Source organism: Eleginops maclovinus, chromosome 23 (genome assembly GCF_036324505.1).
Source record: "Eleginops maclovinus isolate JMC-PN-2008 ecotype Puerto Natales chromosome 23, JC_Emac_rtc_rv5, whole genome shotgun sequence".
NCBI classification, from domain to species: domain Eukaryota; kingdom Metazoa; phylum Chordata; class Actinopteri; order Perciformes; family Eleginopidae; genus Eleginops; species Eleginops maclovinus.
In genome coordinates this window covers 13,426,287-13,443,123 of record NC_086371.1, presented here as the reverse complement: position 1 = coordinate 13,443,123, position 16,837 = coordinate 13,426,287, and the positions used below count along the sequence as shown (strand labels likewise).

At 41.7% G+C, this 16,837-nt stretch overlaps 1 protein-coding gene across 1 annotated transcript in view; it reads right to left on the bottom strand.

The window, feature by feature from the left end:
• Positions 1-307: 307 nt before the first annotated feature.
• Positions 308-16,837, bottom strand: part of LOC134860124 (protein diaphanous homolog 1) — a 35,839-nt gene continuing 19,309 nt past the window's right edge. The window contains 14 exon segments of the mRNA XM_063876966.1: positions 308-474; positions 640-754; positions 2,668-3,054; positions 3,056-3,196; positions 5,039-5,218; positions 7,111-7,175; positions 9,895-10,010; positions 12,244-12,361; positions 13,599-13,716; positions 13,936-14,046; positions 14,257-14,362; positions 15,217-15,356; positions 15,790-15,844; positions 15,935-16,018. Coding sequence (XP_063733036.1) covers positions 308-474; positions 640-754; positions 2,668-3,054; positions 3,056-3,196; positions 5,039-5,218; positions 7,111-7,175; positions 9,895-10,010; positions 12,244-12,361; positions 13,599-13,716; positions 13,936-14,046; positions 14,257-14,362; positions 15,217-15,356; positions 15,790-15,844; positions 15,935-16,018 — 1,903 coding nt within the window.

Genomic DNA, 16,837 nt, shown 5'->3' with positions numbered 1-16,837 from the left:
TATGATATGAATATGGAGGAGTTGGAGCAGAAGGCTTAGTGACAGTGGGACAAGGTGAGAGGAGTGGACAGGTGTGCGTGTGTGAGCGCTCGCAAGAGTGTGTCAGCGCATTGTGCCAGGACAGCAGGTGGCTAGTCAAAGGACATCAGTGACCTTCTCCTTATCCCTCCCTCTACCCTCCTCTCTTTGTCAATCTCTTCCTCTGTCCCCAAGTCCCAATTTATCACACAGGGCGCTCCCTCTCTGCACTACAAGTCGCGGGCGCGTTGAGGAGACGAACACACACACAAACAAAGGTGTGGGGGGTTTATTCATGAACTTTTGTGAGATGCTGTTTTGACACTGTGTTGTTGAATAATGTAAATGCATAGTGTGTCCTCCAAGCAGAGTAAGTGAAGGGTGAGAAAGTGTGGAGAGGATGTGGGAAAAAATAACTAAGTGGAAGTGTGTGCGGGATATTCTTACCTTTAGTGGCTGATGGAAGCAAAGCACGAGGATTGAAATAGACATGGAATTGGGCAGAGAAAGAGAGAGAGAGAGAGAGAGAGAGTGAGACATTGCTCATTACTGTGAAACACAACATGATAACAGCAGTGGTAAATAAAATAAATAACACACAAGCCGAAGACACACACTCACTCTTTGACTGTGAGGAGAAGGCCAAGGTGAGTTTGGCAAAGAGCTCAGTGGTTTCAAATTTCTCCTCTTTTGCCTTGGTCCAGAAGCTCTTCTCAGAGAGCTCCTCAGGTACGATCTAAAGAGAGAGACATGCCAGAATAGACAGAGAGAGAAAGGTGAGACAGAGGGAGATAAAATGAAATAGATAGAGGTATATTGTATCTGTTAGATAGCCATATCATCAAATTGACTCAATTTTCCCAAAATGGTCATCTGTGCACCTGGCAAACAATGAGATGAGCAGATAAAGGAGTCGGCAGAACAAAAGAAACAGCCGGGCTGTAAAAGGAAGAGGCAGGGTATGATGGAGAGAGAAGAGGGGGTTGAAGGAAGGAAGCAAGACACAAAGAGGAAAGAAAGAGGAGGAAACAGGTAGTTATTTCCTCTAATCTTCACAGATTGTCTCTACCACAAAGCATCTCATGCGCCAGAGCTTCACAGACAGGGATCAAAAGAAATACACAGGGTTCCACTTTTTCCCTACCCTCCATTCTTTCCTGCTTCATCCCTACCCAGCTGCATTCTCTACCTCCCTCCCTTTGTCTTGATATCGCTCTTCCTTTCCCTCCCTCCGTCACTCTATTCTGGTCTAAAGTCACAATTAACTTAGTATGTTTTTCCTTTACTTTCTGAATGTTCTCATAAAAGGAAAAGAGAAAGAGAGGAGCTGAAACAGAGAGAGCGAGAGAGAAAGAAGTGGTAGTAAATTTACAGATATCAGTCCTTTCATTATGGACAAAGCCTCGGGGATGGGGGCGTTGGACAGAAACGACAGAGAGAAGGGAAAGGAAATGTGATATGGGGATGAGCTGAAGGAGCAAGAAAGGAAAAAGCAAGAGAGTGCGCAAAAAGGAGGATGAAACCAAGCCAGAGAAAAAAAGTTAATTTAAATTACAAAAGAATACTGTCCTTTCTAGCAGCAATTTAATTATCTTTCAGTGGCGCAGTTAAAAGAAGAAGGCTTATTAAAAAGCAATTTCTGTGACATCCTCGTCAAACACTCTCACCAGCCCGAGAGAGCAAGAGAGAGAGCGGCGGAGAGAGGAGAGAGAGAGAGAGAAGTTAAATGCTGATGAAGTCTGCTGAAGCCATTAAACAGTAGCTTTAGGCTAAAGAAAGACAGAGGGCCGTTTTGATGTTTTAACCATCACAGATGAGAGGGTGGAGAAGAACATGAAGCACATAGTCATGAGATACACGTTTGCATGCGAGACACTTTAGGTCAAACTCTCACTGGTAAAGCTCCCGCTCATATTTCTCTCCCCTTGAACCATTTCAAAACATATTTGAAACTAAACACGCTAAAATTCATTTAACTTTACATTAAGTTGGAGTCATACCTTCTCATTAGGAGCTGAAAAACAGAACTGCCTCATCGAGACAGAATATCACATAACAAGCCACCACAAGTTATTTTAACTAATTAAACAATAATACAAAACAAAAACCGTGTATGCTAGATTTGACATTTCTGGGGATTTCATGTGCCTAATTAAAAAAACTTGTGTTGCAGAAAGACGCACGGTGCTTTCACACTGATATTAACTGTATTGCCAAAACTATGCTGAAAGGTTTGTTCACAATAAAGAGAGATCTCTGAGGACATTAAATACTAACCGAACTAAGACTAAATTATAAAATATCTCACAAAATCTCCACCATTTCACACCTGCCCTGTTGAGTTAAAACAGGTCAGGCCGTGTTTATAACCTTATTATGCTAATGTTTTGGTAACCATGACGCATATGCATGTCACCACATTCCTGGTGGACAGGTCAGAACTGTGCTTCAATCCAAATCAGAGCACTTTGTCAGTTCATCACGTCCAGTAAAAAGGGACAGGAGCCCCTGGGGAGTCCAGTGGTTAGGGGCCGATGCCGTATAGCTGTAAAGCCCCATGTTCCTATTTGGACTCTGCCAGATTAATCACTGATGACTTCATGATCACTTTTCAAAGTGAATAATATATGGAAGCATCTAAGGACTGACCTTGCTCCAGTTGGCTCTCTTCAGTTGGACCTCAGGCTTGTACTCCTTCTTAGGCAAGAGTCCAAAAGGCAGTGAGGGTGGTGCGGAGGCAGCCCAGCCCCCCATGCCAAATGGTGGAGGTGGAGGCATGCCTGGGCCTGGCGGTGGAGGAGGGGCACCAGGAAACCCCGGCAGAGGTGGTGGTGGTGGAGGTCCCATCCCAGGTAAAGGTGGAGGGGGTGGCGGTCCAAACATGCCAGGGAGGGGTGGGGGCGGGGGAGGTACCGGCATGCCCGGTAATGGAGGTGGAGGAGGAGGAGTAAAAATACAGGCATGACCCGGTAGAGGAGGAGGTGGTGGGGGACCAGGCATGCCTGTCTGGCCAGGTAGGGGCGGGGGCGGGGGGTGGAGGTGGAGGGGGCATACCTGCATTCTGACCTGGGAGAGTAGGGGCTGGAGGTGGAGGCTGCAAACCTGGTGTTGGCACGGGAACAGTAACTGTGACAACTCTGGTCTTAGCCTCTTCCAGATCTTTCGACAGCTTTTCAATCTGCAGGAGAGGAATGATGGAGTGTGTTATCAAACATTTAATAATAATATGAGTGGCTGGAGACCTTCACACCACACACTGTCACTTCATGTACGTACGACTTGACTGTATATCGTTCATTCCTTGAATTGTCATTATTGTGTATAGCGTTTGGCAATTTCCACCATTTCAATAGAATAGCTGTGCCAACAGAGTGATTAGATTTGAGAGAAAGAAAAGTAATACAAAAGAGGGGACGGAGTGACAGAGAGGGATTAAAGCAAGGGAAGGATTGAGTTTTGTGAGAGATGGGGAGAGGATGGAGGCACAAAGAGAAAAACATAACAGAGGGAATTAAGTCCACAGAGGAATTCAAATGAAAAAAGTTTTTAAGAGGACAAACTAAAACAAATTAAAAGTGAGCGTGAAATGACTTTTTTATTTCCACACTGAATTACTAATCTCAGTATTTACATCAGTGAGGCAGAATTCTTGAGAGAACTGTCCAAGTCATTAAAATGAGCCAGCTAATATCGGCCTCTGCGAGGACTGCGCTCTGAGTGGGAGTTTACTTTATGTGATTCAAAGCGTAGTACGGAGAAGTTGATCCACTGGGTGTGTTCGCCTTACAGAAGGTGTGTTGAGTGTGAACAGCGTGCATGTGAAAGTGTGTCTGTATGAAGCGGAGCAAATTGTTTGTGTCGTTTCCTCAGACTTTGAAAAGAAGACAGTAATGGACATAAAGGGCCTTCGAGGCAAGCTTTCTTAGTGAGGCAGCAGATGATGAGTTGGGCACAGCTTCACACGGAAGGACAGTGAGAGATCTCTACATGTGAAGAAATCTTCGATGGGCAGCGCCTCAAACACAGAGGAAGTGAGCCATCTTAGTATGAGAAGCTCGTCTGATGCCTGGCTGAGGATGCTGTTGATGCATCGGACAACTATGTGTGCATATGCGTGTTTGGACTTTAGTGTGGGGAGAAGATGACTCTGCTGGCATCAGCCACTTTGGATGAAACTCATTTTGGAAGCTGTGTAGTTCTCTCGCTGACTGACACACACACACACACACGGAGGAACATCTTCACGTGGTCATGAGCACACATGCACAGAGGTAGACTGTTCTGGGTCACTGGGTGTGTTTGTGGGTTTGGGTGTCACTGTGAGGCAGAATCCAGCTGGTGTGGCAGCAGGACACTGACAGCTAAACAATCCTCATCCTTGCCTCCCTACTGGACGAGTGTGCACACACACACACACACACACACACACACACACCCAGTGTGTGTATCTTGGCCTTAAAACATTCTGTTTGTGCCATCTCCATCATTTTCCTTTCTTCTTCTTTCTTCTCCCTTTAGTCACTCTCTATACTCCAATTTCCCCACTTTCCACTTTTTTATTGAGTTTGTTAATCTCTAAAGGATTTGGCTTGTTCTCACGATATCCTTTTAGTTTGTTTCCTATTTTCATGCCATGCTGGCAGTTGGCTACATCATTTAAGGCCAGGGGGCTTCTGTGTTTGTGTGGGCGTGCATGGTTGTTGGACAACTTTGTGGTGCTTAGACTTCTGCAATATTTGATTTATCTAAGGCTCAAAATATGTTCAGTTCTTGCAGCTCTAGCAGAAGTTTCCATTTTGTGTGGGTGTGTGCTTCCATTAAACTCACTGATTCAATTATCTGACTCAATCAATATTGACTCCTAATGTCATACTAGGTTCAGCTCACTTTTTAAACAGATGTAGGTGTGTATTGTAAGATTAATTCACACAGCAAATACTTTGCTTAAAATGCAAAACAGTTCTTTTTTTATACTAGGATTGATTTCAGTTAAAGGAAAGAGAAGCAAGTGTGTGAGTACCTGCTGCTGCAGAGTGCCTAGCTGTTGTTGCAGTCCCTGGTTCTCCTTTTCTCGGTCCAGTTTAGAAGTGGCCAGCTGTTCCTTCTCTTGGCTCAAGTCCTGCAGCTTCTGCTCATAGTCGCCCTCCAGTTTCTTCAGCTCCACCTGCAACTCGTGGCGTGCTGTCAACTCTGAATCCAGCTAATACACGTGTGAAGAAGGCATAGAGAGGGACAGGCTTAGTTGCAGTATTCTTGAAATGCAAATTAGCCTTTTGGTGGCTTTTCCATTTTTGTGCTGTGCTCAACTCCAAGAAGAATTCTCTCGAGGCTAGCAAAACATACTTTCTCAGGCACTAACAAAAGATCCAATTGGCAACAGGACTGCACAGATACTGTGAAAAAAAAGAATGTTTCGAATGTGTATGTTTTAAGAATATTCAGCTAATCATGTGCAACTTGTTCATATCCACCTGGCAAACAAAACTCTTCTCCTGGATATGAGGCACATACCAAAGACAACAAATGTATTTTACCCAACAAATATTATTTAAACAGAATATTTGAATTCAAATTCAATACTGAACAGTATTAGTAATGAATTACCAAAGCAATATCTTAACATATTATAAAGCATTCTAAGTATAAAATAATTTTCCAAAAATGTCCCAGTTTGGGATTAATAAAGTACCTCTTATATTATCTTAAAGGCAAAATGAATGAAGAATGGGTACGGCGTTACTCCATTCAGAAGGGGTTATATTACAGGATTAGGTTAAAGCTAGAGGCCTTTAAACGAAAGATCATTTTCTTAACAATTGAATTTAAAAAGGAAGACTTAAGAGCAGTAAACTCTCAAAATAAAATACAATGCATTAATATCAATCCCAAAGTTGCCAATCACAAGGGTTCTCCAACTGAAATATGGGAGCAAAGCATGCCTAAGCTTTTACTCTCCCTCTTGAAGGTGCAGCCGTTTGTGTAGCTCAAAGGCCTATAGAAGCCATTCCTTACAGTCTAGTGCTTTCAGTTTCATTATATAATTTCACTGGTAATTAGTGTCAATTATTGAGTTAGGATGCTTTACTGCACTTCTATTAGTTCACTTCTCCCTTTCATTTTAAGCTTATGCATAAAAAAAAGAGAAAAAATAACATTTTGTATCCGAGTTTAATGTCACCACTTTCATAAATCGTCAAGTGTTTTCTTCTAGAACACTTGACAAACAGGATAAGAGTATTTAAACAGATGACAACATCAACACACAGACACACATGGCCGTTTCATTTTCCGACAGCAGCTCCGTTACTCTAGCTGTCAGCGTCCTGACAGCCTCATCCCTAATTCCTGCCAAAGAGACTTCCTGCAATTACCCCTAGCACTATGCTCTGTGTGTGTGTGTGTGTGTGTGTGTGTGTGTGTGTGTGTGTGTGTGTGTGTGTGTGTGTGTGTGTGTGTGTGTGTGTGTGTGTGTGTGTGTGTGTGTGTGTGTGTGTGTCAATGAATCCAAGTGTGTTCATGTAATGTGTGCTGGTGTGGATAAATGGATATGATCCAATGTGAGTGTGTGTCTTTATGCATGCCTGAATGAAGGCTAGTTTCAGCTCTCTCTTTGCAATTATCCTGTCACTGGAAGAGGACCATCAGTCCAAAAGCACGTCGCAATCAAGGCATTTACCCCCTTGTGTGTGTGTGTGTGTGTGTTATTTGCTAGCCTATAGAATATGTGTCCGTCACGTATAATCATTTTCTTAGTCACCCTCTTTCCCTCCCTTTCTTCTTATTTGTCATCTCATGTCAGACAGACACTGGTCGAACAAAATTACTGTGTGTGTGTGTGTGTGTGTGTGTGTGTGTGTGTGTGTGTGTGTGTGTGTGTGTGTGTGTGTGTGTGTGTGTGTGTGTGTGTGTGTGTGTGTGTGTGTGTGTGTGTGGTGGTGCGTGAGCAGGAGAGCTTAACAATACATGAATGTCTTTTGATTGTGAGGTTGTGTGCATCTGGGATGACATGAAAATGTGTCTGTGTGTGACTTGCTGTTGCCATGTGTGTGTGCATGTCTGGTTTTAATGTGAACAATTTGGAGTGTATTTCACCTTCTTTTCCAGCTCAGTTGCCTTGGCCTCGCTTGTTGTTACCTTGGTTTGGTCCACCATGTTGTCTGCGGACAAACAGAGACAGGACAGGATAATGGAAAAGAGAAAGAGGGAAAAATAAAGGTGGTGGATAAGATAAGGGTTTCAGACAATGCACCTGCACATGTCTGGAAGTGAAGACATCGCACCCTTCAGTCTGGCACATGCTGTGCGCCCAGATACACATTCACAAACAGATGCATTCACACAAAGAAAGCATCCTATCGGTCTCCCTGTTCTTCCCTTATCACACGCTCAAAGTCAAGATCTGTGAGAAGATTGGGGAGGCATCTCATTACAACAGGATGCCATCTGTTGCATTCTGCCTCTATGCAACATTACCTTTCAATACATACACCTTTGTCTGGCTGTGTGTGCAAGAGAGGTGGGAGCACAGAATACATCTGACACAATTTTATAATAGATTATTCTATTCAAAAAAGAAACATTAAATAACAGTCTTGGAGTTATCCTCTATCAGAGATTCTGCTTGGTAGATGACTAGGGGAGAAGGACACATGCTGACCACCAGGGTTCCTTTGCAGAATAATTGCAGGGCATACTTGTGGTTCTGTGCCCAAGAGCTTACCCAGCAGGTGCAGTAAAATAACTAATTAGCATGAAGATGAATGCCATTAAGGCACTGCATCACAGACAGCTAATCACGATGCCCATGAGAGGGATCAAACATATAGAAGAGCTGTGCGAAAGCAAAAATACTAAATCAAGCAATGGAATAACTTATAGAAAGTGAAATATACAGATTGTGAAGAGATAAAGTTTGAGTGAAAATGAAAATATGGCTGCTCGAAAAAGAAGTCCAAGTTTCCTTATATCTAGATAAGCTATGCAGAGAAAAATGGGAAATCTATTTTGTGAGAGAGAAGATTTTGCCAGATGAAAGGACTTCACAATAATATGCCAACCCACACACAATCTCAGAGCGTGCATTTGTATGAGTTTACATGGTTATTGGATGCGTAATGGAAGAAGGGGGGCTGTTGCTTCTGTCATGGTGGCAAGGCTAAATGGGACAAACTTGGAATAGAGAGCACTAAGGGAGCCAGAATATGGGGAGAAAACTGTGCTGAATTTCAGAGTTCAAAGAAAAACACTAAATAATGCATGCAGGGCAGAATTGGGCTGCTTTCCACCGATAATAACTCTGGCAGCCTTAAAGGAGGCCAGCCAGTTTGTGTGTATGTCAGGACCTATTTAGAAGCAGTGCAATTAGAGCCTCCTGCGGTGAGCAACGGAGACCTGCCATAAAGGAGTATTGAACTCTTGAGACACGGCCTGCAACTCCATTATGCTCTGGTTTGGTTTACTATAGTCAGCAGGTGTATCCTAGTCAGCGTTTGGTGCTGTCACTCAAGTCCGCAATTCCACATGCACTTATACACCTATGCACCAGAGCAAAGTTCAGCATTTCATGTGTGTATACCAAAAAACAGTGCCAGGAAATGACACCGATCAGTGGCTGTCACAGTGCTTTCTTGATGCTCGAAGAAAAGTCTGTGTTATGTGACTGCAGTAGCTGGTAGGCATGCTGAGATGATATGTTTACAAGGTTAACCATTTTTTAAATCTGTCTTAAAACTAGAATTATGTGCATACATGTGCATCAAATGACTTTAATTTGCTGTAACCATTACTAGCCATTAAAAGATCTTTCCCAAATGTGCTTGCAATGGAAGCGATAGAGGGAAATGTGAGTCCTCGTTCTGTGCAAAAACATATCTCTCTGAAGCCAATATGAGGCTCCAGCAGTCTGTGTTAATCAAATCAAGTGAGAACCCTCCAAAGTCTTTCTAGAATTCCCTTTTTTCGGTTTCCCCCGAAACTGTTTTTTTGCCGAGCTGCAGCAAAGGCAGAGTAACACAAAGAGGGAACATTGTTCTGAAAAGGCAGTGACTTTGGAAAGTACTCAACTTGATTTGATAACCTCAAACTGCTAAAGATTAGCCCATTTTATTTCTTTTTCTTTTTGCAGGAGGACTGAAGTTTATGTTCCTCATCACTCCAGTTGAAAGGACTTTAGGACAGGATCTTTCAATGGGCGGTATTAAAATAAGGAATAATGACCACTTTGAGACCTACTTCAAAAGTTGTGAACCTACTGTATAGGCACACGAAACACATGTACCTGGGCCTTGCTGAATTCTTACTTCTAGTATTAATACATTCACCAGAGTGTGCCTAAGAGTTTAAACAAAACCAATTGTGTGTCAGGGATCAAATGTTGATGATACGTGATGAATCTCATCTACTATACAGTAAAATCACACTCTGGGATTGCTTAGTTTGACATAAAGCTTTTATCCTTTTAGTACAGTTCATTTTTTACCACCAACCAGTGACTGTAAAACCTGTAGCACAATTCAGCTCAAGCTCTCGCACTCTTCCCTTCTGGCTCTACCCTGTGGTGGTATTGTGCAACTACACATGAAAACCATGGAATTAAAACAGTGTTATCGTATTATGACCAAGGTTAAATCACACAGGCCAGGTATTATACTGTTGACAGAAACACAGTAATCATGTCAGGGTTTGGAGTGGGGATGGTGAGAAGTGAAACATGGTTGAAGGTTCACCTCGCACAGCACTGTGCCACAGCGTTGAAGTTTAATGACTCTTAGAATGAATAAGGCTCTACATGTTGGAGGCTGTTTGTTGATGTCATGTATACTTGAGAGAAGGAAAGATTTTGTAGATTATATGTGTTCTCTGGTCTATGAAACTCACCTATCAAGCCTTCAATGTTGAAGCTGATGTTACGGCACTTGAAGTCCGGGTCCGCTCCATTTCGATGAAGCACAATCTGAGCAATACACTCATCTATCAACTTGTAGTACTGAGGCCTGCAGGATGGAGAGAGTGACAAATTCACAGAGAGATGGATTACAAGACAGAAAGAGAGAAGGATGGAAAAAGGGAAACAATGGAGGAGAGTTAGTATGTAATGCTTGGGAACATAACAGATGTGTCACTTCTACACCATACTTCACATGTTTAGTCCAAAATGAGATTCATAGCACAAGTTTTATGGTAAATATGCCAGTGTAACCTGCATTTATAACAGATATGGCACATTATGTTGAGCAGAGCATGGTGCTGAAGAGAAGAAAGCAGGTTCATTTGTTCAGGCCGATGTGTGAACACATATGCCTCGTCACTCTGTCTCTGTCTGCTGCTGAGATTGGCTGTCTGTGTGACCATGACAGTTTGAGTTTCTTGTCACAATGATTGATTGTGTGCAACTGTGTTCTTGAGAGTGTGTTGGTATATGTCCAGCGCCCCGTGTCTGATCAAACCAGCTTCACACAGACACTCAATTTTGGAGGTGTCTTTTTCCCTGACCCCATTAGATGCTCTCAGAGTCACAAACTCAATACTTTATTTATTCTGTCTCCCTGCATCTCGTCTCTCTTAGTCATTCTGCCTTTGTCTAACACTTATTCCACTCCTTCAATATACTTCAAGGTTTTTTTCCCCTACAGCGTAGATTTATCCGTGGAGCGAGAGAGACATCTAGTGTCTTTCTGTGAAACTGAGTCAAAGTGGAAGAGATGTTTTGTTTGGCTACATCCTACATCTGGCATTTATTGCAAGCCTGACCACACTCAATGATGACATATGATGTGTAATCAGGCCTGACGTTGTACACATTTGCTAAATCATAAAATACAGATAGGTTTCATTGCATTTTTAAATCTATAAGGCTGTTTGAAGTGTGTACATTTATAGTATGTGCATGACTAGAGGTATGGTATTCATGTAAGTGCATTTAAGTATTCTGTTAGATTCTCAGGAAATCATTTCCACTTGAAAAACTGCAAGAGCAAATCAGCAGGTGCTCTTTCATTTATTCCCAAACAAATGCAAAGCCTTCTTTTCCCTGTACGTCTCTCCCTCATTCCCTCAACATCTACCTAGCAATTTACTTCAACTCTCAATTTCTTCTTCATTATAGTCTCGCCCTCCACCTCGCTTCTCTCTTCATCACTGTAATTATCAAGCAGGATTTTCTGCCACGATACAGCTCTCCCTCCCCCTCACTTCCTGTCTCTCTGTGGAGTCCATTACAGACCACCTCTGTGGTGGATCACAGATCACCTGGATGGAGGAAGCAGGACAGGAGAGAGGGAGGGATGGAAGAGAAGGGGGGTAAAAGACCTCAGCTGGGACCGTTTGTTTGGTCCGACGTACCTTTCCCAGCCTCACAATTTATTCCCCAAGCTGTGTTAAAAATAAACCACAATTTCCTGCCTGTCTGATACCATCAAGGCAACACTGACCATCAACACTGCAAACTCAGATGTGTGCATGCCTGGGCAGGCTGCTTTCTCTGATATTCAGAAAAGCAAAACATTCCTCCCGCTGACTGTGAAAGTGGACATGCATGTCAAAATGTGCGAGCACTATGCCGAACAACTCCTCACTTCCTTAACATTATTCTATCCCCGTCTTGTCATTCAATTATTCACTCTTCTTCTCTCCTCTGTTTCCCCAGCTAAACCCCCGAGGGCTTTGGAAGACACAGGGAGAGACATTAGCATATTTCTGGTGATAAGGGGTGTTGGCGCTCATTTCTATTAAAATGGAATTGGACTTCTTTGCATGTATTAATTTTTCAGCGTTTGAACGATGCTCTCGAAAACAAACAGCAAATTGAGGATCGGACAGAGAGGAGGGACAGGAGGACTACTACTACTTTTTTTTGCTTTACTTTTATAAGACTGCACTGGAACTGACAATCAATTACCAGTGACTGTGACAAAACTACTGTCTTTATGATATGGATGCATCTGGCTGCAATTAGGGATCTGAATTCTGCCTCCTCATTCTTATTCTAGAGTCAGTCTTTGCATATTTGCCTTTTGCTACATGCAGTGTTCCTCTGACTGTGCAATTATTAATAATTAGCCTTATTGTAGTTTTCACCCACAAATGGCATTGGACTTGTGTAAATGATCAAATATATGTAGTCACAAAACCTATATCAACATTTCAGCTCTCATATGTGAAAGGTTGGGTCGGTGCAAGTGTGAGAGGGAATTCACTTGTGTGAGTGTGTATATGAACGTGTGTTACCTGGCCAAGTAGTCATTACGGACTAGCAGCAGGTGCTGCATCATGGATAGGAAGTGGGTTTCTCCCTTGGAGTCCTTCACAGTGTTCACTAGGATATCAAACACTTCCCTCACATCATTGAAGCAAAAGCAGTTAAGGCTTAATTAACACAATCAAATTAAAGTCCTACACACAACATCTTAAACAATCAGTGACAATTCTGAATAGTCTTGCAGTTACTTATGCTGTATACACACCATTTACAAGGCTTGGAGCAACAAACCTGAACACTGAATGCCATTTGTGCACTTCAGAATCGGCAGTAATTGGGACCAGAATTTTAAGCCCATCTTATAGGCTTGGTTGTACAGAAACAACTTTAGAACATGTCTTGTACAACTACCACAACCAGTTCTATCGCACAAGTTTAGGTTTTCAAAATTAAATCAGTGGTTATTCAGTGCTGTGGTAGGGTGGCAGACGGTGTTTAGGTGTTGGTACCCCTAGGAGACACCTGGTGTTGATAAATATAATTGCAAGCCATAAACTGAACACTGAATTACAGGAGGGGTTTGAATTATTTTTAGGCCGTTATTAAAAGTGCTCTGTTGTCGTAACACTGAATAGCTTTCTCTCAAATCCCTGTCCATCCTGGAGGTCACACTGAGTCAAAGAGCCTTAAGCATTAAGAGCTGTGTGATAAAGAACACAGAGCCTCCTTTTAATCTGTAAACGCGCATTTTTTCAAATCAGGACAACATCATGATAGACTTATCATATTTGCAAAGAATTTAGTTGCCGTTTCCTAAGCAGTAATTGGTCTGACCCTTATCTGTAAAAAAAACTGATAATTCAGACCTGCAGCAAAGCAATGTCAAAGTCCAGCAGTGGTTGGATGTTTTGCTGTTTTTACCGCACTGCAGATGAGGAGCAAATGTTTGTGAGCTGCTAATTGGCAAAAACAGATTTAGATGTAAAAAAAAAAGTTGGATAGGGTTACACTGCCCCTAGAGCCCGAAGGATTATGCTTTTCTAGTATGAAAATATTCATTTCTGTTACGAAAATTGTCTTCATAAAGTAAGGGGTCAGGCTTAGAAATAAAAGAATATATATTTTGTGTGGATTGCTCTTTGAAAACTAATTTCATAGTAAAAAGGGATATGTGCATTGCTATTTGCTATTTGTTGGACGGTACATATTCTTTCAAAACATGATAAAAGTGAGTCCTTTGACTGGTAAAACTAGAAAATGAAGTAAAAGCGAAAACACAAGCATGCAAAGTTATGTTGTAACCACGTATATAGATTTCCAAGGTCAAAAAGTTGACCCTGACATTTTTTTACAGAGGGACAATTTTGCCCAGTGGAAGGATATTCCATTTCAATGCGGATGTCTTCGAGACGTGCTTTAAGGTCCTCAGAGTCATCCTCAGCCTGCTCATCAAACACCGTGAGTTGCACCCTCAGCTCTTCGTTTTCTATCTTCCGCACCTCCTGCAGGGAGAGCGATGGGATACGGGCGGCGGGATGAAAAGGAAGGAGGGAGAATGACAGGGAGAATGTGACAAACATTGAGTAAGGACAGTTGAGAGAAAAAATTCAAAGCATAAGCAAGACAGAGGCATCAAGAGAGACAAGAAGAGTAAGTACTTGCAAATGTGTGTGTTGTTAGAGAGTCACTTTGAAAACATCAAAAGGGAGTTTTTTCTGTACCGTCAGCAGCTCTCTGAGTCCCAATCTTAGCAGCTCAGAGCGAATATGGATCCTGAAGTCCAGCTCTTCTCCCCGGCTTATCAAGGCGTTGATTAGCTGCATGCAGGCACCCTGTTGAAAAAACGTCGGAAAGTTAGCTTCACAATTCAGACTAAAGGGAAATATGATTAACTATAATACAAAACACAATATGTATCTGCTGAGTCAGTCTTTTACAGGGCAGGTTGCATTGATTGGGGCTGCCTATCAAATGTCTTTGGGTCTGTGTCATTTATCAACATGCAGGTTTGTAATTGCTAGAGTAGGTGTGTGGATGAGCACCTTAAGAGCAATGTTGTGATTTCTCATGCCAGAAAGGAGAGGCTGGAACCTCTCGATGTCCTGTCTCTCTGCCTCTTCTGTAATGGCCTCCAAAACACGCTCATGTCTGCAACAAAAAAAAACACACAGTTATACATAACATAGAAAACATTGTTACTAGAGATGCACAGACTTATTGTAAATGGCCCAATCATGCCAAGTTGCCATCAGCCTATTGGCAAATTAGATGACATTCATCCATGGCAGTGTCTGAGTTTATCTGTTTTTTGCATCAATTGAGCACGGGATAAATATTCTCTCAGTGAGACTGTAAAGCAGTCGCTGGAATTCAGAGCCACTGATTCAGAGAACAAGGCACTGGCTGGACATGTGGATTGTATACAAATGAAAGAACATTTTGACCGTGGGAGTATTACAACGTCTTTCCAGAAATGGGGCCCCTCTAGGTTATTGGAGAAATAATCACCTCCATTTTCCAGCATTATGTGCTCCATGGACAGTGAGGAGTTGTTCAGCTGTGTGTCTCACATTTTGGATGAAACAGACATAGACTGAGCGGAGATGCTTTTATCACTCTGCAGTATCATTAGTAGAGAGTGGGCAATAAGTATAGGTAGTTGTTGTAGCAGGGGGAAATGGCTTTTAAAGCCACTAAAAGAATGTCGGCTCAGACTCTACAATAAGTGCTCCTCTAGTTGTTACATCAAATATCCAAACACAAATGCAAAATTAGCCTTGAAATAATGAATGCAGAAAAAAAAAAGTGCATTATGTCGGTTTACTTGACAGCTTCAATTGAAACCAGGTCAATTATAAATATGAAATGCTGGCTTGCTTCTTACTGAAAATAGAAAACATTGCATTGAGACTTTAAAATTTGGAAATTCATTGGTTTTCAAGGCTCATCATTTCAGTACAACATATTAAAAGACATGGTGTCAGAACGTCCCTAATACCTACAGGTTCTCAGGATGTTCCAATATGGAGATGGCAGAGAGCAGCTTGACAGCATCCACCATCATGTGAGACACCCGGGGGTTGATGGCTTTGACCAGCAGGGGGATTCCTTCCTCTGACTCCAGCATGGATTTCAGGCCGTACTAAAGAAAGAAAGTAAGATGAGACAAAGCAGCATGAGGGGCTGTAAGGTTTATTGTCTGCAGCAAGATAACGATCAGCCTTTCAGGTTTAAAATTATAGTGTTTACATCAGAATCGATTTTTCTTTTGCAGGCTCCACATCATTTAAATTCATTCAAATTATGTGTCATCATTAAAATTTGATTCCTGAGAGATTTATACTAATTATCTAGCATGGATGCATTCACGAATTAAAAGCGGGAGAGTTATTATTGACAGCATGTAATGAACAGTCAGTGACTTCTTCACGCCCTCTAGTGGAATAATTGCTACACTGCAGCAAGCAAACAACGGGGGATTACAATGACTCTTTAAGTTGCTCTTTTACAACTACAGGAAACAAGAATGTAAAACAGAAGAAAGAACTCTATGAAGTCAAAATACATTTTCTTACCTTGTTGTTCATAAAGGCTTTTAGACAGCGAATGATCTCGTGTTGACATTTCACTCTAGTTTGTGGAGAAAAGAGAAGAAATAACAGACATTACAAGCACGTTGCTAAAGAGTAAAATTGCTTATTGTGTGTTTAAATGTCTCACGAGCACTCGTCTTTGTCGTCCTGTAGTTTCTTTAACCGATTCAGCAGCAGGGCCAGCCCCTCATCTCCGAAGTTCTGCACCCAACTGGAAGTGACAAGAGGACATGATGAACTGTTCTTTCACATTTTATTGCACACTTTTTCTATTTTGTGATTTTTCACATTGCCATTCTCTCCGGGTTGTACGTTTGAAAGAATGATAAAAATGTGTTGGTTTTTTTACAATGTTCTTTTGGCTTCATGGTACTCCTTTGAACATACTGAATAGAGAGAAACCGCTGAACCTACAGCCTAACCTTAATGTCATTTTAGCCATGTTTCATTTTTAGTAGCACTAGCATGAAGTACTTGAATTTCTGGTGTTAAAATAAACTTCATAATGTTAAAAAAGACAGTGTTTTCTTTTTATGATGCATTTTTTTGTTTCATTTTCTCCCGTTAAATAAAGCTTAAAGAATATTCCCTCCTGTGGGTGTTGTTGGCTCAATTCTAACTTGTTATTTCATACATGTAGCTGATGCTGTAGCCTGTAGGCTCTCTCTTATACAGAAGAATCCATGATACAATCTAAACAGTGATTTGTTTAAGTAACTGAACTCGCATTGCCTCTGTCATTTTGTGTTGTAAATCAACAATAATATATGTTTCAGAAGAATACTGTAAGGTTAAAATGCTGAGATATTATTTTAGAGCCATAATTCCCACAGCTGTGTGAGGCACAGAACAAGATATTGCTCCTTCTCAGTCAGTATGTTTTTAAATAAAAGCTTCAGTAGCAGATGAAGCATATGTAAATAGGTCTGTATCCCCTTTGCACCTGAAGACACTGCAATGCTTATTTTTGTAAAACGGCTTAAGCTCTGTCAAGTTACACGGTGATAATGAAAGATCAGTGAAGTACAAA